This window comes from Acomys russatus, chromosome 19 (assembly GCF_903995435.1).
Source record: "Acomys russatus chromosome 19, mAcoRus1.1, whole genome shotgun sequence".
In the NCBI taxonomy this organism is placed as follows: domain Eukaryota; kingdom Metazoa; phylum Chordata; class Mammalia; order Rodentia; family Muridae; genus Acomys; species Acomys russatus.
This window is the reverse complement of record NC_067155.1, coordinates 48,663,137-48,690,447: the sequence shown is the minus strand read 5'-3', so window position 1 is coordinate 48,690,447 and position 27,311 is coordinate 48,663,137. Positions and strand designations below refer to the sequence as shown.

Genomic DNA, 27,311 nt, shown 5'->3' with positions numbered 1-27,311 from the left:
GATGAGGTTCAGACACTGAATATCTGTCTAGAATGCCTCAGTGGGGGGCTGGGGTGTGGTTTAGAGGTAGGTAGAGTTCCTGCCTGAAATCCCCAGAGAGGGGGGTACTGTAGGTGTGCTCAAACACTGAATACTTGCTTAGCATATACAAGGCCTTGGGTTCCATCCCAGGATATATATGTATATACATGCAAAATCCTTTGCACCACTGCCTAATGTGTGAAATTAGGAGGCAAATGGAAAATAGGTAAGAATCCATGTGACACATCAACAAAAAGATAGATATCACTAATACAGAGAAAGAGAAAAGATTTGAACTCAGTGGATCCAGAGTTTCAGTTCTTTTTTAAAATTTTTTATTAATTTATTCTTGTTACATCTCAATGTTTATCCCATCCCTTGTATCCTCCCATTCTTCCCTCCCTCCCATTTTCCACTTATTCCCCTCCCCTATGACTGTTCCTGAGGGGGATTTCCTCCCCCTGTATATGCTCATAGGGTATCAAGTTCTTCTTGGTAACCTGCTGTCCTTCCTCTGAGTGCCACCAGGTCTCCTCCTCCAGGGGACCCAGAACATGCTCCAGCACACAACAAGAAAATTTGCTCAACCATGTTCATAGCAGCCTTATTCATAATAGCCAGAACATGGAAACAGCCTAAGTGTCCCTCAGTAGAAGAGTGGATAAAGAAACTGTGGTACATATACACTATGGATACTATCAGCTATTAAAAACAGGAATTCCCGAAATTTGTGGACAAATGGATTGAGCTAGAAATGATCATAATGAGTGAGTTAACCCAGAAGCAGAAAGACTCAAATGGTATATACTCACTTATATCTGCATACTAGCCCAAGGGGCATGTCCCATGAAAGCCTTCACTTACCAAGTTTCAGTTCTTTAAAAAAAAAAAAAAAAGAATGTAGAAAAAAAAAAACTAATGCCGACAAGCCCTACACTTAAAATATGATTTCCCCATCTTGTACAAGTTTTTAGCTTTAGAAAATATAAGAAGTTTAATTCCCAGTAGGACAATAAAATGGGCAAAGGACAAATATTTAATAATGAAATAAAAAATGTTACTCAAGTAGAGCAAATTAACGAAACACCAAGATGTTTGCTTAATAAATTGTCTAATTTTTTAAAAAATTAATATTCTCTGTCGGCAAAGTTTCAGGGAAATAGGTATCTTTACACACAGCAGGTAGAACTGTAAATTAGTTAAAGCTTCCCGAAGGCAATTCTACAGACATTACAAAAACGTATTACAAAATTACATATCCTCTGACTCATATCCTTAAATTAAAATTTATTTCTAAAAGTTTACCTCAAGGGATCGATGGGAGATACGTGCAAAGATTTCTATATCAAAAAAAAAAAAAAAAAAAAAGCCATAATATGTTTTGTAATAGAAAACATCTTTATAGTGTTATAGAATTATGTTAGGCATTCTTAGACACATGGTTTATTGCTGTCTTTCGCCCACTCCTATTCCTAATGCAGAGGAATGCCTGAGCACCTACCCAGGCCATATGTCTCAAGAATGGCTCAGCTGTCTGAGTTCCCACCCCTGGGACATGTCTCCTGTGTGATGAGGTCAAGGGAAGCCTTGGACACTCCTTTCTTTCATTGTTATGTCCACCTACCCAGGCAGATACTTTCTAGGCCCCTCCTATCCTCCCCTTGCCATATGGCTGAGTTCTTGGCTTCCAGGATGGATGCAAAGTGTTATACTCAGCAAATGACTACATCAGCCTCTGGTGTCTCAGCCTTCTGGATTCAAGGTGGACACGACGTGTATAGAGATAAAGGTAGCTGAGACCCTGATGGTTATTGGAAACTGAACTTCAGTCCTCTGTAGCAATGGCATGCACTCTTAACGGCGGAGCCATCTCTTCAGTCCCAACATGGTTGTTATTAATTGGGGGTCCCAGGAATAAATAATACATTCAGGGTCACTTGGCTACCAGATGCAACATCCAAGCCACTGAACCATCAGACAAGCTCCATGCTGGACAGACAAAAAGAATAAAGTTAGAGTAGACACCAAGCTCAGAAGACCAGTGTGGCAAGGTCTTACAGAGGGAAGTCAGAGAAAACAGATCCTAACCTTCTGTTTCCCCTTTGCCCCACAATTCTTTCTATGCATGTAGCCAGAATGCTTCTGAAGAAACAAACAAGGCCAGGCAACTTCCCCTGGGTCCCCCTGCAGTAGCTTCCCACAGCATCAGGCCCCCAATTCTTGAAGTTCCGTTCCAGCAGGCATGCCTCCAACTTCAAACCCTCACCCTGGTCCACATATCTCTGTTTCTTTACCAGACATTACATCTGCTGATTTTTATGCTCACCGAGTGATATTTCATAACAGTGATACCCCCTATGTAAAATATTATTTTATCAACCAACAAATGTGGACCTTAAAATGCCCCAGCTAAGAGATAGGGGGAGTTGGAGCTCAGAATTCACTCTTGGCCTCTCAGAGAGACTTCTGGGAACTCATGAGATCCACAGCATTTGACTCTGGGTAATTCAGTCTAGTTCAAAAATCAATGATGGCTGCCTGCTGCCTGGCTTTCAGATTGCGAAGTGCAGGGCTCTGAGCAAGCCCTTTCCTTGAAGAACATATAGCCTTGCTGTGGAGGGAGTTCTTTTATCTTGCTGTCAGTTACAGAATAACTATAAGAGTAGCTAATGTTTATTATATGTCTGCAGGAGGCTGTAGTTCTTGTAAGGACCCATGGGTTGGTTGGTTGGTTATTTATTTATTTATTTATTTATTTATTTATTTATGTTAATTTTTGTTGGGTTGGGGGTTGAAACCCATCCTGGCATATGTCAGGCAAATACTCTGCCACTGAGTTTCAGCCTCAGGTCCAGCCACTAACTACTGGCTGTGATTTTCATCTATCCTTTAAAGAAGTCATAGTTGAGGACCAGGTAATATATGGCTGTATGGTGTGCTGGTTGGTTTTATTCTTTCTTTCTTTTTCTTTTTCTTTTTCTTTTTTTTCTTTCTTTTTTTTTTTTTTTTTTTTTTTTTTTTTTGGTTTGTTCATTTGTCAACTCAATGCAGGTTAGAGTCTCCGAGAAAATGCCTCATCAGATTGGTCTGTGGGCATGTCTGAGGGCCGTTTTCTTGACTGATGATTGAAATGGGAGGGTCTAGCCCATTATGCATAGTCCCGTTTCTGGGCCGTTGGTCCTGAATGATTTATGAAAGCAGGCTGAGCAAGCCAGGAAGAACAAGTGAGTAAGCAACATTCCTCTACGGCCTGTGCTTCAGTTCCTGCCTTGAGTTCCTGCCCTGATGGACTGTAAGCTGCAAGTGAAACAAGCCCACTCTTCCCCAAGTTGCCATTGGTCCTGGCGTTTATCATAACAAAAGGAAGCAAACTAGGACACATGGCTTATAATGGAGAGTAGAAGTAAGTTGTGTTTTCCTATGCTACAGGAAGGTGGCTAATGCCAGTGGAGGACAGCAGACTCTTAGCACCAAGATGAGCACATCCATGAGCTCTGTTCTCCTGTGGAGACACAGACGCCTTGCAGGGATAACCCATCACCTTCCAAAACCTGTTCTCTCTGTTCCTTGTGGGAGTGTCAAATCACTGTGATGCTGAGGAATAGAGAGCCCGGCCTTCCTTGCATCTCTGTATGAGCACGTACGCACTTAAACCAAGCCCTCTGCACAGCTGCCTATGTGTGAGATCCTTATGTAATAATCCCTATGTAATTCACATTGTACCATGCCTGTTCATCCCACCATCCATAATATTCATATGAAGATAGGCTCATAACTAGTACCCGAACTACATTTTATAAATGCAATTTAAAGAATATCACATAGACTGTAACACAGTTGGCTACTGGCAGTGAGCTTCAAGGTCCCATTTTTTTTTTTTTTTTTTTTTTTTGGTCCCCATCTTGGTCCTTGTTGACTGACACCCTTGAGCCCCTAAGCTTGGATCCCACCATGGAGCCTTCCCATTCCCACTTCCCCAAGTGTTCTCTTACCATGGCCAATGGTACGATGCCAGTCAAGTCCTTCTGGTTCACATAGATCTTGGACACTCCCAAGTCAGATGTGAGCTCTCCGGGGTATTCAACCTGCCACGTGACAAGCTGTGTGCTGGGTTGGTCACTGGGTCCTTCGACCTCGATGTCAATCTGCATGACTTCGTATGGGCCATCATCCACACTGTGGAGTAGGAACAGAGGGAAACAGAGGTGAGCAGCTGAGAGGCAGGACTCATCAGTGTCAGAGAAAGGATTTTCACCGGCACTTGTGCTTGTATGCTCCAAGCCCTGAACGATTTAAGGGCAAGCCACCATCTCCATGCTTTCCAACCGTTGCCAGGCCTCTGACACCACCATTTAAGGACAACTCTTCTTTTTGAGCTATTCAGCCTCCCTAAGATGAGGCTGCATTCTCTAAACACTCTCTGACCCATTGTTCGACCGAGGATGGCTCTTTCCCCGACTTCCGGAAACATCTACACTTGTCTGTGTTGTTCTTATTTCAAAGTCACAGCCCATTTGGTCCGATGCACAGAATTTTAAGGGTGCCACGGCCTTGTGTTCCACTGGTGGTGATGGAGCATTGTAGGGAAACGGAAGACAGGCAAGAGTGTGGGTTTAGAGGTCAGCCGAGTGCTGATCAACACAGGAAAGTCATTAGACACTGCCTGGAGACAGGAGGGGTTGTGACAAATGCTAGTTTCTAGACATCTCAGTTCCCATAGGCACGCCTCTTGAAATGGATCTGAGTTAGATAAACAGGACTATTTTATCAGCCCTCAGCTACTTTCATTAACTGGCTACTCTCTTTAGAGTTTCTTTTTAGTACAATGTCTGCTCGTCTATGTGACAGGTGAGAAAGAAAATGGTTTCATGCCAACCCTTTCTTGAGAACTAAGAGGGGTTGGCTGAGAGAGGCTCTTAATGCAACATTAGCAAGCATATATGTATCTAGAGACTCAAGATTTATATCTTCATGAAAGTGTCTTTGAACACTGATATTTATTAGTATCAGCTGTGCTTTTTCATAGAGGGCTGGCTTAGGGAAACATGTTGATTACAGCATTCTCTCAAGGGGAAGCTCAGGGAGAGCCACTGTGAACAAACAAGGCCAAGATGGCTGATTAGAGATCGTGGGATTGGATGGACAAAAGCCAAGATAAAAGCCACCAATATAGAAACAAAAGAGCGAGCCACAGAGAACAGAAACAAGGAAGGAAGAAGAAGGCCCCTCCACTCCCACTCCCTTCTGTGCCAAGATACTCTTGCTAGCCTGGGTACGGCTCAGAGCATGTATCCAAGGACACTGGGTACCAGCTATCACCAGAGCCCGACAATTTGGATGCTGGAAGCCCAAATCAGAAGCCGAATCCAATTTCTCACAGATGGGGGCAGAGCACAGTAGACTGTGGACACACTACCAGAAGACTGAGGAGTCTGAAGTAGGGAGATCTAATGTGCACAACCCACCCCCACCACTGCCTAGACAGGAAAGGGACCACGGTTGGCAGATCTGTAAGCTGAACTCAGTGTTGAGTCCTGATGGGCACAGTAGGTACTTAACAGCATACCAAGAGGGGAGAGCAGCAGAGGGGTGATTAGGGTGTTTTTTTATTTTATTTTATTCACTTTACATTCCAATTGTAGCCCCTGCTCCTTGCCTCCTCCTGGTCCCATACTCCCTCCCTCTTCCCCACATGCCCTACCCCTAGTCCTCAGAGAAGGGGAGCCCTCCTCCCTTATCAGCTGGCCCCAGCCTATCAAGTCCCATCAGGATTGCCTGCATCCTCATCCTTTATGGCATGGTAAAGCACCCTGCCAGGGGAAAGTGATCAAAGAGCAAGCAACAGAGTCCACGGCAGGGACAACCCCTGCTCCTCTTATTAGGTTACCCCTCTGGAGACTGAGCTGCCTATCGTCTACATGTGAGCAGGAGCCTGGGTCCTCTCAATGCATGGTCTTGTTTGTTGCTTCAGTCTTTGCTGCCGCCACTGGGCCCAGATTTGTTGGCTCTGTTGGTCTTGTGGAACTCCTGCCCCCTACAGGTTCTTCTGTCGCCCTATTCTTCCATAATTAGTGTGTTTTCCTCTCAACATCCTCACCTTCCCTAACCCCCACCCTCATCAGTGGTGAGGCCTTACTGGAACACGGGAACTTTGTGGTGGGATATGCTACAGCTAATCTGATAGGCTAGAAAAAGCAGACACAGTGGGGTCTGCCACATGCCCTCAGAGCCTCAGGTACGGAAAGCCCTGCACTGTCCAGACCACATGCCAAAGTACCAGAGATGGGGTGTAATTTTTAAATTTATTATAATTTATTCAGATTACACCCTACATGTTATCCCCTCACTTGTATCTTTCCGTTCCCACCCTCCTTCCCTCTTCTGCCCTATTCCCCTCCCCTAGACCTCTGACAGAAGGGGACCTCCTCCCCCACTATAAGGCCACAGCCTATCAGATCTCATCCCAATAGCCTGCTTCCCCTTCCTCTGTGTGCTGCTGGGCCTCCCCAGCAAGGGGAAGTGGGGAAGTGATCAAATAGGGGGCACCATAGTTCATGTCAGAGGCAATCCCCCTGCTTTCTCCACAACTGTGGAGAACAAGCTGTCCATTGGCTAGATCTGAACAGGGGATCTAAGTTTGCTACACGTATTGTCCTTGGTTGGTGCAACAGTTTGTAACCAGAGTAAATCAGAGAGGGAGTTCTGTCAGGAAGTGGTCTCTGACTTAATTTGAATGCCTAACACTGGCAGCACACCCTGTCAGTGGAGGAGAAAACACGCCTCCCAAGCAGGAAAAAAAATATAGACTAGGGCACACTACTTTCTGTAATGTTTTATTTCTTTATAGAGAGGATCTTACTGTGTAGCCCTGGCCAGCCTGGAACTCTCTATGTAGACTAGGCTGGCCTCGAACTCAAAGAATCCTGACCCTGCTTTCCGAATCTTGGGAATATGTGCTACCATGCATGGCTAGTTTATTATCTGTTTCGGTTTTTTTATTGTTTAATTTTATTTTTGTTTGTTTACACTTTACTTGCATATATGTGTGCCTGTGCCACCATGGACATGCGGAAGTAAGAAGAAAATCTTGAGGGGTTGCCTCTCTCCTTCCATTACATAAGCCTTGGGCCTTAGGACTGGACTTAGGTTTTAAGGCTTGGTAGCAAGCATTTTACCCACTGAGCCCTCTCTCCATGCCTCATTCTTTTAATTCGAATGAAAACTTTTTGATTAGGGTTATCAAGTGTCCACTTCTGCCTTTTGGTTAGTCGGCGTGTCGTACCCTGTATCTCACCAGAAAAGCCTGCATTGTTTCCCCTCTGCCTCCTCTACATCCAATGCACAATGCTCCTCCTACTGTTCTTCACGAGCCTGCCCGCACACTCTCCTCTCATTCTGACTCTACCACTGCCCTTTCCCCTACCCGCCCCTTCTCTATTTAATTACTTAACTATTGAGGCCATTCGTGCTAAAGAATGCTATAAACTAAGGTTTCCCCCCTCCCCAACAGGAACCCTAGCGTTACTGTATCTGAACCTTCTAGCAGACCCAAATGGAGGCCACAGGTGTCTTGCCATGTCACTACTATTACTGGGACCACTGTCAATCCACTATATGTGCCACGGCAGCCAACTCTACCTCCCCTGAAATCCAAGCAGAGACGAGGCGACTTATCAGGACACTTACATAAAAGAAAACTAAACAAAGTGGGACTTTGGTTCAGTGGTAGAGTCCTTGCCTAGAAAGAGCAAGACTCCTGGGCAGACCTTAGCATTGGGAAAAATAAAATAAAATAAGACAGAGAAAAAAATACTAACAACAACAACAACAACAACAAAAATCCAAAAAAAAAAAAAAACAAAACCAAATAAAAGCCAGGAGCCAGCAATGCATAATGGCATCTCACAAGCTGACAGTTTGGATACCAGAAAAGAAAGATAACAAAACAGTTGAAATTCCAGAAAAGAAAGATAATAAAACAGTTGAAATTCCAGAAAAAATGTGAGGCACCAGAGTGAGAAAGTCATATCCCACTCTCCACTCAACTGTGGAGAATGTTCTGGAGGGGGAGACCTGGTGGCAATCAGAGGAAGGACAGCAGGTTACCAAGAAGAGACTTGATACCCTATGAGCATATACAGGGGGAGGTAATCCCCCTCAGGAACAGTCATAGGGGAGGGGAATAAGGGGAAAAGGGGAGGGAGGGAAGAATGGGAGGATACAAGGGATGGAATAACCATTGAGATGTAACAAGAATAAATTAATAAAAATAAATAAATAAAGAAAGAAAGAAGAAATTCCAGAAAAAAAGATTTCAGAGTCTTGCTTTAAAAACTAATCAAGGACCAACAGAGGACTCCAATGAGCAGGTGACTGAAGTAAGGAAATCCAGACTGCATGAAATGCTTAGGACCTTGAAGTGAGGATTTGAACCCACAGAGGAAAAAGTCAGCAATGTAAATCAAGACACTGGAATAGAGCAAAAAACAAAAAATCAAAGAATCAATCAATAAAACTAAATTAAAAGAAAAGACTATGGAAATCATTATAAATAGACAAGACTGTTTATAACAAGAGGAATGGATTTCAGGAAGAGTGGCCAGGGCTGAGACAGTGTGTGTGTGTGTGTGTGTGTGTGTGTGTGTGTGTGTGTGTGTGTGTGTATCTCAAATGACAAAATGTGCAAGAACTCTCAAATAAATTCAGGAGACCAAACTAAGAAAGCCTGTGGCCAAGACAGGTTCTGGGATAAAGTCTAAAGGGCTTAGACAGTTAATGTGATGAAATTATAGCTGAGAGTCCCCCAGACTTTGAGGAAGAGATACACATAAACACACAGAAGACATTTGGAAAGCAAACAGATAATGATGAGAAAAATCCCCTCCGTGATGCATCATGGTACAAGACTTAAAAAACAACAACAACAACAACAACAACAACAACAACAAAGTGAAAAACTGAAAGACTGAGAAGGTGTGATTGGCAAATCACAACTCACCTACAAAGGCAGAGACATCAGAATAACATTAGCTGTCTCAACAACCCTTAAAGTCAAGAAAGCATGGAGTAATTTATGTCAAGTCCTAAAATAAAGCATTGTCAACCAAGGTTGATACACCCAGAAACTTCTTGTAAAACTGAGGGAGAAATATGAGCCCTTCAAGACAAGCAGAAGTGGGAGAAATTGATGTCACCCAAGGCAGTACTACAGACAATCCATAGAAGACTACTATCTATAGAGGACAATGCCAGTTTCTCCATTAGAGCACAGGTAATACTAGTGTCTCATGAGAGGAACAGATGGATAAAGGGGAGCTGGGAAGGTATCAATCAATACAACCCATAAAACCCTGAAGTGGAGGAAGGAAAGAACTATCAATAATCCAGCTGTATTCATATGCATCTCTGTTGCTGGGATAAAACGCTGTCTAAAAGCAATGTGGAGAGGAAAGGGTTTATTTGGCTCACGGGTCACAGTCCATCACAGAGGGAAATCGGGGCAGGAATCTGGAGGCAGGAGCTGAAGCGGAGGTCATGGAGGAATGCTGCTTACTGGCTTGCTCCCCATGGCTTGCTCAGCCTGCTTTCCTTCTGTCTTCTTTTTCCAAGACAGGGTTTCTCGGGGTAGCCTTGGCTGCCATGGACTCACTTTGTAGAGCAGGCTGGACTCAAACTTACAGACATCCACCTGCCTCTGCCTCCTGAGTTCTGGGATTAAAGGAGTGTGCCACCACACCCACCCAGCTAGCTTGCTTTCTTATATAGCCTAGGGTACCACCCTAAGTGGGCTGAGCCCTTCTAAGTAAATTATCACTCAATAAAATGCTCCCTACAGACTTGTTCCTGGGCCAATCTGATGGAGGCAAGTTGTCAAATTGACCGCTGAAGCTATGTCACAGACCTTCAAATATACTCTGTGAACCACAATGGGGCGGGGGTGAGGGGGGAGAGAATGAGAGAGATAGAGGGGGGGGGCTTGTTTCACGACACAAGAAACTTTGAAATCAACTTTGCCTTTAGGGTCCTCTTCCGACTCTCTGAATCCTGTGATGTGTCAGTAAATCAAAGTAAAGGCGTGAAAACTGGAGCATTAGTCATGAACGCTTTACCACGAGTTGCATTTGGAGAGATCAAACACCATACAGACATTGACCCTTGAGTGGGAGCAATATTAATAGCTGAGAACTCAGGATGCTAAGTTTTCCAGTCTCTCCTTTCTTTGTTCCGATGAAAGACTCTGAACAAGGGCAATTTGGGAAGTGTCTTAGACACGGTTTCTATTGCTGAGACAAAACACCATGACCAAAGAGCAACTTAGGGAGGAAAAGGTTTACTTAGCTTCCATGTTCACATTGCTGTTCATCAACAAAGGAAGTCAGAACAGGGACTCAAACAAGGCAGTAACCTGGAGGCAGGAGCTGATGTAGAGGCCATGGAGGAATGGTGTTTACTGGCTTGCTCAGCCTGCATTTTTATAGCACTCAGGATTGCCAGCCTAGGGATGGCACCACCCACCATGGGCTGGACCCACCCCCTCATTGATCACTAATTGAGAGAATGCCTTGCTTACACCTTGATCTCAGGGAAGCATCTCCTCAACTGAGGCTCCTTTCTCTCTGAGGACTCCAGCTTGTGTCAAGTTGACAAACAAAACCAGGCAGAGCAGGGAGGAAAGGGTTGATTCAGCTTTGCTTCAAGATCATACATAGTTCATCACTGAAGGACGTCAGGGTAGGAAGTCAAACAGGAATTGAAGCAGAGACCATGCAGGAATGCTGGGTGCTGGCTTGCTCTCAGAGTTTATGTCTAGCTATTATTCATATACAGCCCAGGACCACCTGCCTAGGGATGGTGCCTTCGTAGAGGTCTAGGCCATTCCCCATCAATTGTCTTTATTGATATAGTTTCTCACATCCATAACCAAAGCCCAGGTGACTCTGGATGTGTCATGCTAACAGTTTAACCAGGATATTAGTCAACCACATGGTATAATAATACCTGTATCTGTTTTTCTTTTTCTATGGAATAGAAAGCAAAGTATGATATGGCCTTAAGAAGCACTCTAGTGATCCAGTTTCACTCTGTAGCCACCCACATGGGCTATTGGCTTCCAGGGTGTGTGTGTGTGTGTGTGTGTGTGTGTGTGAGCGCTGCAGTAACATGGCAGAGTGGGTGGGGGAGAGAGAGAGTGAAATTTCACTCCCAACTTAGGCACCTCCAGATGGTCCTATGAAGTATAAGTTGTGAAGTTTTAGGAAACAAAAGTAAAGCTAGAGGTGGAGTGGTTGGGTGGGGGGACTGTCCTAGGACACAAGTGACTCACTTCTTAGGAAACCCTTTGAGATATATTCCTAGTACCCTTTTCCAGATATTTTGAAAAGGTCCCCTGAGAGTAAGACATGTGCTATTGGGTGAAAAATGATGGACTGCACAGATTCCCCCGTTCCTTCCACTGTGTCTCTGTGCCTCAACCCTAGACTCTAAATGCTTTCATTGCTAATGATCCATGCCTGGCTCTCCTTGGAAAGTTCCTCGTATGGTCTGAATGTGTTTGAGCATTCAATCCTTGGAATGTGGCACTACCTAGGGAGACAGTGGACACTTCAGAGGTGAGCGCTAGGGACAGAAACTTTCCTTCACGGTGATATACACTTCTGGCCCCAGCTTCTTGATTGGCCAAGATGTGAATGAATTAGATTACAGGTACATGCCATCCCAGTAGCCATGCCTCCATTACAGACTGTAGTCTCTGACACAGTAAGCCATGATAAATATCTCAGGGATTAGAAGAGTAACTAGTATAATTCTTTTGGTGTGTTTAGACCCAGTTTACACTTAAGCACAAAGACCTGAAAGTGTTTGAGGGGTTATTCATTGGGACCTCACCACTTAGCAGAGACTGTTGGCACTGAAGTGGATGATGCAGTTCTTGTTGCCAGAGGATTCAAACTGAGGGCAACACTCATAGTCTAATGCCCCTTGTGGCATCTCCTGGTAATCACACTTTGTGGGAAGGGCCTGTGAAGTCCTCAATGGGTGTCACAAATACTTCCTTCACAAATTTATATACTAGTAAATCTTCATTTTACTGGCCATTCTATGGAAAAATGAAGAAAATTTCAAAATGAGGAGTTATGTCCTGCTCAGATTTTTGTCAACTTGGTACAAGCTGGGGTCATCTGGGAAGAAAGAACGTCAACTGAGAAAATGTCCCAGGAGGCTATGACCATGATGTAATGTGAATAAATAATTAATTTTTAAAAAGAGAGAAAATGTCCCTACCAGATTGGTTTGTGGATAAGACTGTGGTATATTTTCTTCATAGATGACTAGTGTGAGAGGACACGCCCACACTAGTGGGTGGTAGCATTCCTGTGCAGGTGGTCCTGGGCTGTATAAGAAAGCAGGTTGAGCAAACCATGGGTAGCAAGCCAGTAGGAAGCATTCCTTCATGGTCTGTGCTTTAGTTCCTGCCCTGACTTTCCTCAGTGATGGACTCTGATCAAGGGTATAGCCTAGTAAAAAGTTCTTCCTCTGCAGATCGGTTTTGGGCACTGCTTTATGACAGCAATAGAAAACAAACCAGGACAGAGGTCAAAGGCAATTAATTAACAAATGGCAGCGTGGAATGGGCGAAGGTGCAGAGAGCTTCACTCCAGGTTCAGGCTCACTTTAGAAGGGCTCTCCATGGCACTGTGGTCCTCGGATGCAGTGGAATTTGGTAATGCTGTGTGTGATACAGACATGAGTGACTAGATGTCTCCCACATGGGAGGACCACTGTCCTCCTTTCTTCTCTCCTCTTTCAAGTCTCATTCCCAAGATTAAAATGGGAATATTACTCAAGCAAATTGTTTCTCCTTAGACATTATCAAGCTATTAAACTTTTCCATTACTGGCACTTTTTTCCCCCTGACTTCTTCATTACCAATTTTAGTATAAGACCTTTTATGGGAAAGTAAAATATGCACAACACTTTTAATGTATATACTTTGTAATGAGATTTTTTTTTTTTTGGTCACTATAAATTTGTCTCCCCATGAACTCTCTGGTGACCAGAAAAGGAGAGACAGGGGTGGGGGCAGGGATTGATTCAGTCACAATGGACTCTGCTTCTCCAAGTCCTCTTTATGTCCCTCAGTCCACCTCCAGTTAGTCAGCAATTGACATGTTGTTTCTGGAATTATTGTTGTTTTCTCCTTGTTGTTTTGAGTTATAGAGGCTTAGATTTTAGAGTTATACATGGAAGGTTCTGATCAAGTAGTGGTCTTACAATAGCTAGGCTTGCACTGATACCCAAACTGTATACAGATACAGTCCATGACAGTCCAAGATTGGCCACGGTACTTGGTGCATCATCCAACAATCCTCAGGACTCACTATGGAGGCAGAATCGATAGGCATTTAGCCTGTGGTGAAAGAGGACATGGAGGAAAGTACCATCCTACCAAGAAGAGCCCCATAGCTGTGAGAGTGAGTGAAAAGCAGAAGGGCTTGCTGGGAGAAGAGACTCCCAGAGAGCCATGCACAGTCAGGTAGGTCCAGAGCAGCCTCTCAGGGAAAGGCAAGCTTGGGATGGGGTCTCTATGAAGCATCAGTAGGGAGACTACAGAGAAAACACTCAAGAGGGAACTGTATGGTCCAGGGCTTGTGTGTGTGCAAAGAATAGGACAGGACAGTGCAGTGGCAACTGAGGCAACCCTCAATTGGAATCCTCCAGAATGCTGGGACTGGCAGGTGAGAAGTTTATGGGAAGGCTGTGCAAGTCTTTAAAAACAATCTCCAAGTAGACAACTATGGCTGGCCAGTCACCTACAAGTCATAGCTTCCTTATGCACTATTTTGAGCTAAAATTAAGCTTTAGATTCATAATTAAAAAAAAAAAAAGATCATGCAGCATAAAGCACACATGGTCTACAAAGCATCACATATTGCTATCTTACCCCTTACAGGAAAAGCTTACCAATTCCTGATCTTTATCATGAGAAAAAAGATGAATTAATAACCTTTGAAAATCATAAAATGGTATTTACTTCATTATATAGATAGTACTTTAAAGAGAATGTGATGTAGCCAAGTACTTCTCCCCACTGCTAATGAGAAAGTTTGTATAGAAGAGTTGACCCAGGGCTATTCTGGATTGGAACGACAAGAAAAGTGGAATGACACAAGTTCACATAGGCAGACCCTATTATGAAGGCTGCCATTAGGGTGAGGATTCATATCCCAGGCTTTTTTCTTTTTCTTTTTTTTTTTTTTTTTTTAGGTACTATAAATACAAAATGATCTCAACTGAAAATATGCCTAGATGCGCTAGAAAGTGAAGAAGAAGAAGGAGAAAGAGTAGGAGGAGGAAGGGAGGAAGAGGAAGAGGAGGAAGAGGAGGAGGAGGAAGGGAGGGGAGGAGGAGGGAGATGAGGAGACATTTCTTTTAGGTAAACTATGGGCTCCGCCCAAAAAGCTCTGCCGAACTTCAGAATGTCAAGTGGAATGAGAGATCCTTCTTAAGTGTGAACGTCCTTCACACATCTGTAATCTCAAGCCCCGCCCTAGCATGCAGTTCAGCAAACCCCAGGTAATCAAGATGGGCAAAGACACAGCCAGCCTTGACCTAGGACAGGGTCAGGTCTCTAGATGAGGTCTTACCTATGTTACTTGATTGACACACAAAATGACTGACAAACAGGGATAGGGCAGAGTTTAAAAGTGAAAACCAACATGAAGTTTGACGAACTTGACCCTTTGAGACCCATGTTGCCACCTCCAAGTATGAAGCAGAAGTCCCAAGGAGAAATGTGACAGAGATACATGATGTGAGATGCAGGCCTCTGGATAAGACATGGCCCATGCCTTCTTGAAGCCTCAGCAGCTATGATTTCTTACAGGAGACCCACACAAGATTTGGGCTGTTGACATTTGGTTATGCAAGGGAGGGCTCACGTGGTCCCACACTTCATAGGAAAGACATAAACAGTTGGCTATTACTGGAAGTCCATAAGCTGCCCATGCTCCCGTGAGAAGCTTTTCCCATATGATTCTGTAAGTGAACCCTCATTAATGTTCCTGTAAGTAACCCCCCCACCCTTGCTCCTATGACTTACCCCAATTAAATTTCAGCTTGGCTTGAATGTGATTGCTTACTTTTTCTTTTTAGGGTGCCCTCTGAGATATGTAGATTTGTTTATGTCTCCTCAAGAAAAGTTTGCACAGCAACACAGTTACTCATTCAAAGTGGCTCTAAAGGGTAGGGGTTTTCTTTACAAGAGAGCGATGCTCCTACTTAGGCAAAGTTCACATCAGCCTTCAAGGATAACCCCAACATTCTAATTATATGATCAGTGAGTTTGAGATGAAATAACCTTACCTCCTAGGTTTTAAGTTTCATTTACTAAAAGGCAAGTCCCCAATCTCATCCATTCTGCTCCTATTTTAATTATATTTCCACCTCTGATTTACCTGGATTGACTTATGTGATCTTTTATGGTGTACTTCACAATTCACGAAGGCTTTTCCATGTTCCAAGGTGGGGAGTGGAGGGAAAGAAGGAGGGAGGGAGGAGCAGAGAGGAGGAGGAGGAGGGGGAGGAGGGGAAGGAGAGAGAGAGAGAGAGAGAGAGAGAGGAGAGAGGGAGGAGGAGAGAGGGAGGAGAGGGAGAGAGAGAGAGAGAGAGAGAGAGAGAGAGAGAGAGAGAGAGAGAGAGAGAGAGAGAGCACAAAGATGAAGGATGGGAAATCAACTGTTTTTAAAAGGCAAAAATTCTATCTAAAAGCAGTGAGTGCCCTTGACATCTTTGGGGAGCCCCCTCCACTCCACTCCCAACGGGAAGGCATTTTCCACACTTGAGCTGGAATCGTTACGGCAGACAAACAGAGGGAGAAAAATAACACTAAATCTTTCATCTCCACTTCGTGACATTTTCTTAAACATATTCGCTTGGAGATAGAGAGATATTTTATTTTTATACATCTCTTTTTGTTGCGAGTTTTTTTTTTTCTCCTAAAAAAGAAAGAAAGAAATCCAATCTGTATGCCACAGACACATTAGTATCCTTGCCAGGGCTGCAGACTGTTCGAGATCACATCTTGTCTGCATAAACAGGTACCTTGGATGCCCAGCATCTGTGATGAAGCCTGAGCCCCTGATGCAACTTGGATGAGAACCACAAACTCAGAGTAAGGTGGAATTGGCAAGAAATGTAAGCAAGCCAATGGCGTGCAATTAGCTCCTAAATCTTGGTGTTTTGACGAAGGGTATGTGATGGGCTAATTTGGTGTGAAGGCTCTGTCGGCCTTCCAGCCAGTGTTGATAAGTATATGCAGTATATGATTTCCCATCAGAAAATTTTAATTAGAACCATTTCTACTACTATGTCTTGTGACTCTATGCTTCTTAGAACTCACTCCAATGATTTATTAAGCAAAAATAAAATAAACAGGATTGTTTTGTTTTGTTTTTACATTTCACCTAAGCAGAATGTCACCAGGCAGGTCAAAAGATGACAGATATGAAGGGAGATTTATGTGTCTTTACAAGTATCTTGGTGCTTGGAAGTAGGAAAGCCTCACCATAGCTATGGGATATCCTTAGCAGGAAACCAAGATATGCATCACACACAGTCAGACAGACAGACAGACAGACACACACACAGACAGACAGACAGACACACACACACACACATGCCTACACGTGATAGCCAAAGCATAGCCAATATCTGAGGGATGTCATGTATGCTGCCGACAGTATGAGTTTGACACTGAAATAAAAGAGCCACAGACATTATTGTTTTCTTTTTTACAATCTCTTTAAGCATTGCCACTGAACTGAATTGCTGGCCTAGAAAAGCTCTTATGTTCACATGAAAATTCAAAGAGGAGTTATTAATTGATAGTGATGACCAGTGCTAAATCTAATAATGGTTTTCTCAGATCCCAATTGACATAACAAATGACAGAGCTCACAGGCTCTGATGTTTTATTATCCTGTAATAAAATTAATTCAAATACATATATAGGTAATTCCTCTTACCAAAAAAAAAAAAAAAAAAAAAAAAATTTCTGTTTCTTTAAACCTCCATGCGAAACTGTCACGCCACCGCCCATGATCAATACATAATTGTGTTTCAGCCTTCTAATGCCCAAGGTCTGAGGCTGAGGAATTAATTTGCTGGTTGAGGTTAATGGAATGTCAATTAATTTCTTGGTAGAAATGTCAATACATTCAGTTAAGCTTTGTGATTTAAATATAATTAAAGATAAACTTCAAGTCAACGTCGTCTTCTCGGGTTTGGGATATGATGGGTGATTTTCTAAAATCTCACAAAGCCAGAAGGGGTGGGAATTCACCTGTTTGCTTTCTCTCTCCCAGCAAGTTATGCGTGTTCATTTCCAGGAGCACGAGAAGGAAACGCTCTCTTGTTTCTCTCCAGCCTCACAACCCATCTTCAGCATCTATTGGTGTTGCTCACTGTGGTGGGTGATAGAATGGACTTTGGAATAAAACATACCTGGTATAAAATCATGATTATTGCACTAATTAGGGTGTGTCAGACTTAACTCCTGCGATCGTTAGCTTTAATTACCAACTTAATACAACATAGAATCACTGGGAAGAGTGCCTCAATGAGAGGTTGTCTACACTGGGTTGGCCTATGGGAATGCCTGTGGGGGATTGTCCAATCAATGAAGGAAGACCCAGCCCATTGTGGGTGGACTTATTCCCTAGGCATGGAGTCCTTAACTGTGTAAGAGTGGAGAAATGGACCTGAGCATTAGTAAGCAAACAAATGAACATGTGTGCATTTACTACTTTCTGCTCGTGACTGCAGATGTGACCCGCCTAGCTTTTTGAAGTTCCTGCCTTGACTTCCCCAACAACAATGGGCAATTATGAGTCGAAATAAACCCTTTGTCTTCTAAGTTGCATTCTGTTGGCGCATTTGTTGTAACACCAGGAAAGGAAACCAGAACTCCGAAGGCCCAGGGTATGCACACTACACAATGTCCCTTAGCCGTAACTGTTTCGAGTGGCTGTCAGACCTCAGGATATGATATGCACACGGTGCCTTGAACTCTAGGACTCCATAGTGCAACACCTGCTTGAATTGCAATGGTGTCTCGCATGGCTGTTATGAGGCCATCCTATCAGTGTTTAAAGTGAGATCACTGCACCAAGGGTTTAGGATTGTATGTGCATGAAGCCATAGCCATGGTTTTGGTGGTAATAGCTTGCATTCGAAACTGAGTACCAAATTTGACATAAGTGCTGTTAGTGCCTGCTGAGGGAAGACCAACAATCAAGTTCTCAGTGTGACTTTGAATTCCCACCTCCTTCCTAACTGTGGGTCACCGACGAGAACTAGAGAGGCCACCTGTCGGCCATGCTGTGTTGTAGATGACATCCAAGGAGGTAAGTGAGCATTCTTGGAAAGGCCTCTGCTCCCGGAGAGGCCACACTCTTAGGGACATCAGATTGCAAGCAAAACAGACAGAAGGTAAATTCAACCTCCACTACTTCTCTCTGTGAAGAATCAGGGGGCGCAGCTGAATGACGGCTCCCCAAGTTGCCCATGTCCTGATCCACAGAGCCCATTGTCTCCACCTTAAATGGCCAATGGGACTTTGCAGTAAGTGGAGTGAAGGTCTTGAGATGAGATTATCTTGACCACAGGTGTGAGTCTAAATGTAATCCTGACTGGCATCGTTAGATAGAGCCAGTGGAAGGTTCTACACTGGGAGGAGCCCCATGAAGAGCCAGGTTCAGTATTCTTGGAAATAAGACAAAAAGCCTACTTCAGGAGCTAGGAAAGGGGCCATTCTAAGCACTTTTGAAAGCCAGGTCCTTGCCTGGTGGACCAGAGGAATTTCCTCAATGGCTTAAATCCCTCAGGAGAGTGGGCTGTGCTGTGGCCCTTCTGTCCTGTCATTTCTACTACAACAAGCTCAGCATCAATTTGCCATGTTTGTGAAGGAGAAAACTAATCGACATCATATATATTGTGCTCAGCTTTACAATAATCCAATCAGTTACTCAGCGCAGCAATCAGTAAATGTGGGGCAGTTTATAAATGACCAAGCCATAAAGCATCTGGGCTTAGGATGAACATATGGGGGAGGAGCTGTGTCTACACCACAGACAAACCTGAGACACCTCAGAAGGCTGGCTGTACATTGGCAAAATCCAATGCTTCCCAGCAATATAGAGGAGGATGGTTTTTGTCTCCCAGAGATTCTAGGTTAGTTATTTAGTCTGGGATATAGAACGGCCAGGAATTCAGTGTTCAAAGACTCCCTCTCAAGAGTCCACTGTAAAGCCACAATGGAGAAGGACAGCTGATTTTGAGCAGCAGAAAACCACCTAGTGTGGAGCAATGGAATCCCCATTAGATGGGGGAAGGAGGACGTATTTCGAATGGGCCATTTAAGCCCATCGCCCTGTTTAGGCAAAGAGCAGCCACCTGAATACCACCCAGAAGTTCTGGTCTACTGGCCTAAAGTTCTCCTCGGACACTCAGATTCCATGCATCCAGGGAGGGCATGTGATATGCAGAGGGTACAGTAGACTCTGGGGAGGGGGGCGTCATTCGCGTAGTCACTGCAACACCACCCACTTAAAGTACACAGCGGTGACGTGCACATCTGTATGAGGCCACGGTGTCACTCACCAGCGGCACTAATTCAATTAGATCAACGGGTCAAGTACTTAGGGTTGTATATTTGTGAAGGTGGTCTAGACTTTGGGGGGAGGGGTGATAGTTTATATTTGCAACTGCTTATCAGGCTCCAAATAAGCTTCATTCGGTGCTTGTGCAGGACCTAGGGGAGGCTAAAGATTGACTTCTTCAAGTGAACCTTTGAATTCTGACCACACCTCCCCAACAGTTAGACGCAGACAAGACAACAGGCAGAATACCTCCTCCACAGAGCAGCTGCATAGATTCACAGGGTGTTTCTGTTTAAAGCAGGATCCTCGGCTCACTCACATGCTGTAGTTACTCCAGGTCTTCAGAGCCCTAGAGGGTTTGATTTTTAAGCTGATCTGCTGTGCTACCCTTGGTAGCAACTGTCTTTATAACCTCCCAGGGTGTCCTAGCAGCACTCATGATTTAAGCTGAAGGCAGGCACATGCTTGGTGGGAGCCAGGCGCAAAGTGGGATTTTAAAATCTAGAGATGACCATGAACCTCTTCACTGGGGTTCCTAGAGGAAAAGGGAACTTGAAACGGTCTTAAGTCCAGACTGTGTCCCCCAAATTCACATGACCCTGACCTTTTGGAGATGGACATATTCAAGGATACACAGAGGAGGTAGTTGCAGGGGAGGGGCAGGGGGCGGCAGTGTAAAAGTATCTTTATTCTTTTGGCTCAATTGTTGTCTGAGAAGCTTACTGCCTGGTAACCCAGGCCTAATCTTGGAAGGACCTCTAAGAAGACATTTTTGTCTTGGAACCTGGAGGCAGAGAGTGATGTGTAAGCCATGAGGGCTAACTGCATGGCTTGTTCATAAAATGTAGGTCCACCAGACCAGGGGTAGCACCACCCACAGTAGGCTGGGCCCTCCCACATCAATACTTAATCACTAAAATGCCCAGCAGACTTTCCCACTAGCCAATGTGTGTTAGGCATTTTTAAACTGAGTTCCCAGAAAACTCCATTTTGTATCAAGTTGACGAAAGGAAAACCTAACCAAGACAGATGAGAACACAGACACACATCAGGGGTGGGGGTGGTAAAGCAATGGCGAAGGGAATCCCTGCTTCTGTCCATGCTCATGGGCAAAGGAATTTACCCTGGTTCTGCTGTGTGTCTGTCTGGTAACTGTCTTTGGATTCATCCCATGGCCACTGAATTGTTTCACGCAGTGTAGTCCTGTCTGGTGAGTGCGAGGAGGAAGAAGCTGTAGTCTACAGTCTACAACTGTGCAGAACTACAGGAGATGGATTCCCTTAGGAAGCCAACTCGTGTTTTTTTTCCTTTCCATCCCTATTACCCATTTTCATGTGACCTCTTTCAATGAGCTGCTCTTTGTTTTCTAGGGTTAAATGTGGTAATTAAAGCCCATTAAGGCATCTTGTAATGAACTAAGGAACAAGCTATGAAATACAATCTGTAGTTTATTTTTCATTTGTGTGTGTGTGTATGTAGTGTCCATGTATCTGTACACATATCTGTGTGTGGGGAGGCACATGGGTGTGTTTTTACGCCCTAACTTGCCCAGGGATGTATGGGCACACGTAGATGAAGGTCTAAAGTTGATGTTGGGAACCATCCTTGAACCATCATCCATCTGTGTAGTGGGGTATTGCAGTGACAGATGTGACCATGTTTTGGGAAGGATTGTGGAAGGACTTTGGAACTTTGGGCTAGAAGAACCATTGTGTGTGGAGGCCTCAGTGGGATGGTCTGTGGGAGCTTGAAAGATAAGAATGTGGAGAGCAAAAAAAAAAAAAAAAAAAAAGAATGTGGAGAGCAGTGCAGAGTGGGGGAGACCCGGCCTGTGAAATTTCAGAGGGAAGATTACAGACTCTATCAGGGCTGTTTGCTATTTTGATTTAAGAGTCTGTGGTTCTGGTTAGCTGGGCCTGAAGAATCAGCCGTGATTAACAAGATACCAAGACAACTAAAGCGAAGCCTTCACATTACTGGGATAATTGATGCAGGCTAGCTGGAGCTGAGAAATTAGCAGTGATTAAGAAGACACCAGCATCACTGAGGCGAAATCTTCTGGGAAGTATTTTCTGAGAGCACAGAGAAGCTGTGTTCCAGAGGCGGCCATGGTTGTACCTCATGTTGGCAGCCAGACTTGGTAAATGTCTAAGAGCCATCCAAGTGGTACTGGTTTTGAAAGCAAGAAGGGGTCGGTTGTATTGGTTGGTTTTGTGTGCAGCTTGACACAAGCTGGAGTCATCAGAGAGGAAGGAGCCTCAGTTGGGAAAATGCTTCGATGAGGTTCATCTGTGAGGCATTTTCTCAATTAGTGATCAATGGAGGACAGCCCAGCCTATTGCGGGTGGTGCCATCCCTGGCCTGGTGGTTGTGGCTCTATAAGAAAGCAGGCTGAGCAAGCCATGGGGAACACGCCAGTACGCAGCACCCCTCCATGGCCTCTGCATCAGCTCCTGCCTCCAGGTTCCAGCCCAGCTTGAGTTGTGTCCTGACTTCTTCCAATGATGAACTACGATCTGGAAGTGTAAGCTGCCCCTCTGTTCCACCCCCACCCCCCCACCCACCCACCAACTTGGTTTTTGGTTATAGTGGTTCGTCTTTTGGTCACGGTGTTTTGTGGCAGCAACAGAAACCCTGACTAAGACAGGCAGGATCTTTCAATCCAACCCAGAGCTCACCAATATGGCTAGTCTTACTAGCCTGTTTTTCTGGGGGATCCCCTGTCTCTGCCTTCTGAATCTGAAATTCCAGGTAGGCCACTACACCCATCATGTGTTTTACATACTTTTGTGAGTGGGGAATCCAAACTCAGGTCCTCATGTTTGCATATCAAGTGCTGTAATCACTGAACCATCTCCCACCCCACTCCTTGTAGTAATTTTGATTAAAAAAAAAAAAAAAAGAAATCAATGCATCATTACCCTTCAATCTTCTCAGCCCACTATGATGTGACGGACACATTCCTGATGAATTTGCCAACCCACTGAAGATACTGAATGGCTATAGGCTGCTTAAAATCATCACGGAAATAGTCTCATTAAGTGAAACTTCAAGATATACTTGGGAACAGTTAGGACTTTCTTTATGTCTCAAAGGAGACTACAATTAAAAGATGTAAAAAGATGTTTTAAGGGTGAGAGCATGCCTCGGCCCAGCTTCTGAGGCTGATATGACTACACTCACTGTGTCCCTTCTGGCTTCCCAGCTGCCCAGGAGCAGTTACCACCCAGCACTCTTAAAACGAATTGAAAATTGTGTTGAGGTTGTGCCCCAAAGCCCAGGTACACTTAAAGTTCTGCATAGCTGTGAGTAAATTTCTCTGGAGCTAATGAAAGATTTTATAGGAAACCCGAGACAGACCGTTTCAAAAAGAGCTTTGGCTGAAATGGGAAATTAAATAACAGGGTCTCAGCCTGCTTCACCAGCCCCATTTGAAGGCCGCCTGCCCTAAGACAACAGTGGCCACAGTTTCTGGCTGGCTCTCGATGGAAGCTTGCCATCCCTATTTTTCACCCAGCTACTTGCAGGGCTCCATTTACTACTGAGAGAGGCTGCCGAAATGGGGCAGAGGAGGGTAGTTGTTTTAAAATGTGGCCACCAGCGCCCTAATAGTCTGCTGCTCTTTTTCAGTGGGGATGTATAAACCACTAGAATATACAGTCAACACAAATGGCTGGCCTGATGGAATACATGTTTTTAAACCAATGTCTGACACAGCTTCTGAGACAGGGGGACATCTGATACACGCATCCTAGGTGTCATTCCCATCACAGCATGCCTGGGGATGCTGTAGGGGGATCACCCGGCATGAGGGGGTACAGTGAATCAGATCGGTCCCCTGTGAATTCTTTCTTAATTCCGTCCCTGGATTACTTTTAATGATGCTAATTATGGTGATAAACCATGGAAATGTGTCTCCCAGGGACGGCTTTCATTCTGCGTTAGCTATCCCACTTCTTGGAATATACCCAGAAAATGCCCTACCACACAACTGGGACATATGCTCAACCATGTTCATAGCTGCTTTATACATAATAGCCAGAACATGGAAACAGCCTAAGTGTCCCTCAGTAGAAGAATGGACTAAGAAACTGTGGTACATTTACACTATGGAATACTACTCAGCTATTAAAAACAAGGAATTCCCGAAATTTGTGGACAAATGGATTGATCTAGAAATTATCATAATGAGTGAGTTCACCCAGAAGCAAAAAGAGGCAAATGGTATATACTCACTTATATCAAAACACTAGTCCAAGGGATACGTACCATGAAAAACTTTACTTACCAAGAAAGTGGGTCAGAGGAGAGGACATCCTATTGAGACTTTAGGCAAGAGTAGCATGGAAGAATAAGGAAATAGTAGGACCCACAGGGTCCTGGAAACCTACAAGAAGAACTTTATGACAGGCAGATCTGGGTCCCGGGGTCCTCCTCAAACTAAGGCACCAGCCAAGGAGAATATAGGCATTAAACTTCGAACCCCTACCAAGACCTAGCCGACGGACAGGATATTCTCCACCGTTGAGTGGATAGTTCTCATTTCTAAATACTAGTCACTCCTCCTTACTGGACTGTGAAGTTCTGGGCTGTGTGTCTCCCTATTTCTGCTCTTAACTACAACACACACACACACACACACACACACACACACACACACACACACACTGACACACGCAGGCAGGCATGCTCATAAAAACACAAACATAAATGCAAAAATATAGGTATACAAATACACACAATACCAGCAGTGCACACATATATACAAAACACACACAATCACAAAATCAGACACATAGGTGGCAAGCTTGACAGTGTGCACACATTAATGGCAGAGAGAAGAAAAGGCTCAAGGAGGGGATGTGTCCAGGACTCCAGGGAGAGTTGGAGGAGGTAAGGGTGTACATAATCCTTTGTCACTGTATACAGGTATGAGATTCTGCAAGAATATATATATATATATATATTTAAAGATAGCCTCTTCTATTAGTTGATTCTTGTCAGGCATTCAGTCGCAACTATGAGAAAAGGCACTAATACAAGGTGATTTTTAAAACAAAACAAAACTCAGGGCCAGGGAGCTGTCTCAGCAGGTAAAGGTCCCTATGGATACACCCTTAGGTGTTGAGCCCAGTGGCCTGAATTCAATCTCCAAAATTCACATAATGGAAGAAGAGAACCAATTCCTAAAAGTTGTTCTCTAATCTCCATAAGTACATGGTGGCATGCACATATACGTGTGCATAAGTGATTTCTCATTGAGTATTTTAAAAGTTCAGAAGGCCTTTCTTATAGGTATACAAAACATGCTTTATAATCTTTGCAATTTATGGAGTAAGAGAATATGGTGATAACATAACATTTACACCAGGGGTTGAGGGCTAAGGTGCACTTTTCCCAAAGGTTTTTTTTTTTTCCTTTTCTTTTTTAATTACATACAGTTGTGAGCTATCATGGGGGTGCTGGGAATTGAACTTGTGTCCTCTGGAAGAGCAAGCAGCAAGTGTTCTTAACCACTGATCCATCTCTCCAGTCCCATAAGGTGCATTTAAAAATAAGTACATAACCAAGGAACAAACTAATTATATCTGGGGTCACTGACACAACAGATTTCCTGAGAAACTCCTCGTTTCCTACAGGAAATGGCTTTAGCAGGTCTGTCGATGAAGCCTCCACTGCCATCTTACTGATAATTAAGAATTCTCTTTGGAACTTCTGCCAAGATGATTGCCATTTCCTCTGTGGTTGTCACAGCACATGCTCTCCTGCCTTGGTTGGGTCACCCTGACGCCTCTCCCCAGCGCAGGCCCGCTCAGAGTCCCCCAGCTTTACCTACATTCGTGTGTGTATACCTGTGTGCATGTGTGTGCACGTATATGCCTACATGTCTGTATATGTGTGAGCATGCATTTCTGCTCATTCATGTGTACACGTATGTATGTGCATGCCTGCCAGTATCCCTGTGTTTGTATGCGTGTATGTGCATGCACACCTGTGTGCATGTGTGTGCATGTATATGCCTACATGTCTGTATATGTGTGAGCATGCATTTCTGCTCATTCATGTGTACACGTATGTATGTGCATGCCTGCTAGTATCCCTGTGTTTGTATGCGTGTATGTGCATGCACACCTGTGTGCATGTGTGTGCACGTATATGCCTACATGTCTGTATATGTGTGAGCATGCATTTCTGCTCATTCATGTGTACACGTATGTATGTGCATGCCTGCCAGTATCCCTGTGTTTGTATGCGTGTATGTGCATGCACACCTGTGTGCATGTGTGTGCACGTATAAGCCTACATGTCTGTATATGTGTGAGCATGCATTTCTGCTCATTCATGTGTACACATATGTATGTGCATGCCTGCCAGTATCCCTGTGTTTGTATGCGTGTATGTGCATGCACACCTGTGTGCATGTGTGTGCACGTATATGCCTACATGTCTGTATATGTGTGAGCATGCATTTCTGCTCATTCATGTGCACACGTATGTATGTGCATGCCTGCCAGTATCCCTGTGTTTGTATGCGTGTATGTGCATGCACACTGTGTGCATGTGTGTGCACGTATAAGCCTACATGTCTGTATATGTGTGAGCATGCATTTCTGCTCATTCATGTGTACACATATGTATGTGCATGCCTGCCAGTATCCCTGTGTTTGTATGCGTGTATGTGCATGCACACCTGTGTGCATGTGTGTGCGCGTATATGCCTACATGTCTGTATATGTGTGAGCATGCATTTCTGCTCATTCATGTGCACACGTATGTATGTGCATGCCTGCCAGTATCCCTGTGTTTGTATGCGTATATGTGCATGCACACCCATGTGCATGTCTATGTGTGTTATATGTATGAGTGTGTATATATGTACCATGACAAGTTGCTCTGCATGCCCATCACCACTATACGGAAACTTTGATTTTGTTTCTTCCTGCTCCCTTTCACAGCTGGACCTGTCTTCCTTCTGCCCCGATTCCCTCATGCCTGGCAACCACTATTTTCTCCTGCATATCAAAACTCTAATAATTTCAAATGTGACGTGGATGGGATTGTACAGGATGTGACCTTCTAGAACTAGGTATTTTTCAACAATCATAATTTGGGGGGGGGAGCATCCTCCAAGCTTCTAGATATATCCTAGTCCATTCCCTCTTATTTCTAGATTTTTTATAGTTTCTTTTATTCTTGAGATAATAAAAATACATCTCACCCTTAGCTTTTCTCTCTCCAAACTCTCCATACACCTCTCCTTGATCTTTTTCAAATTCATGCCTTTTTTTCCATTAGTTGCTGATAAATGTATATATGTGTATGTAAAGGTACACACACACACACACACACACACACACACACCTAAATATAACCTGCTCAGTCTGTATAGTGTTGCTTTCATGTGTGTTTCTAGGACAAACTATTTAGTATTGGATAACCAGTTGGTGTGCTCTTCCCTGGGGAAAATTATTTCTCCCACACCACTCAAAAAGAGCTCCTTTGGGCCAGGAGAAGTCATAATCCTCATGGTCAGGTGCTCACCCTGATAAATGAGGAAGAGGAGGGAGACATGGCTGACATACTCAGGTAATGCCTGAAATCCTGCAACACTGGACATCTCAACATATTCCT

The 27,311-nt window shown here is 44.1% G+C and overlaps 1 protein-coding gene across 1 annotated transcript in view; it reads right to left on the bottom strand.

Moving 5' to 3' along the window:
* Positions 1 to 27,311, bottom strand: part of Tmem132d (transmembrane protein 132D) — a 614,141-nt gene that overhangs the window by 172,708 nt on the left and 414,122 nt on the right. Inside the window, exon 4 of the mRNA XM_051161423.1 lies at positions 4,014 to 4,197. Coding sequence (XP_051017380.1) covers positions 4,014 to 4,197 — 184 coding nt within the window. The remainder of the gene's footprint in view (positions 1 to 4,013; positions 4,198 to 27,311) is intronic.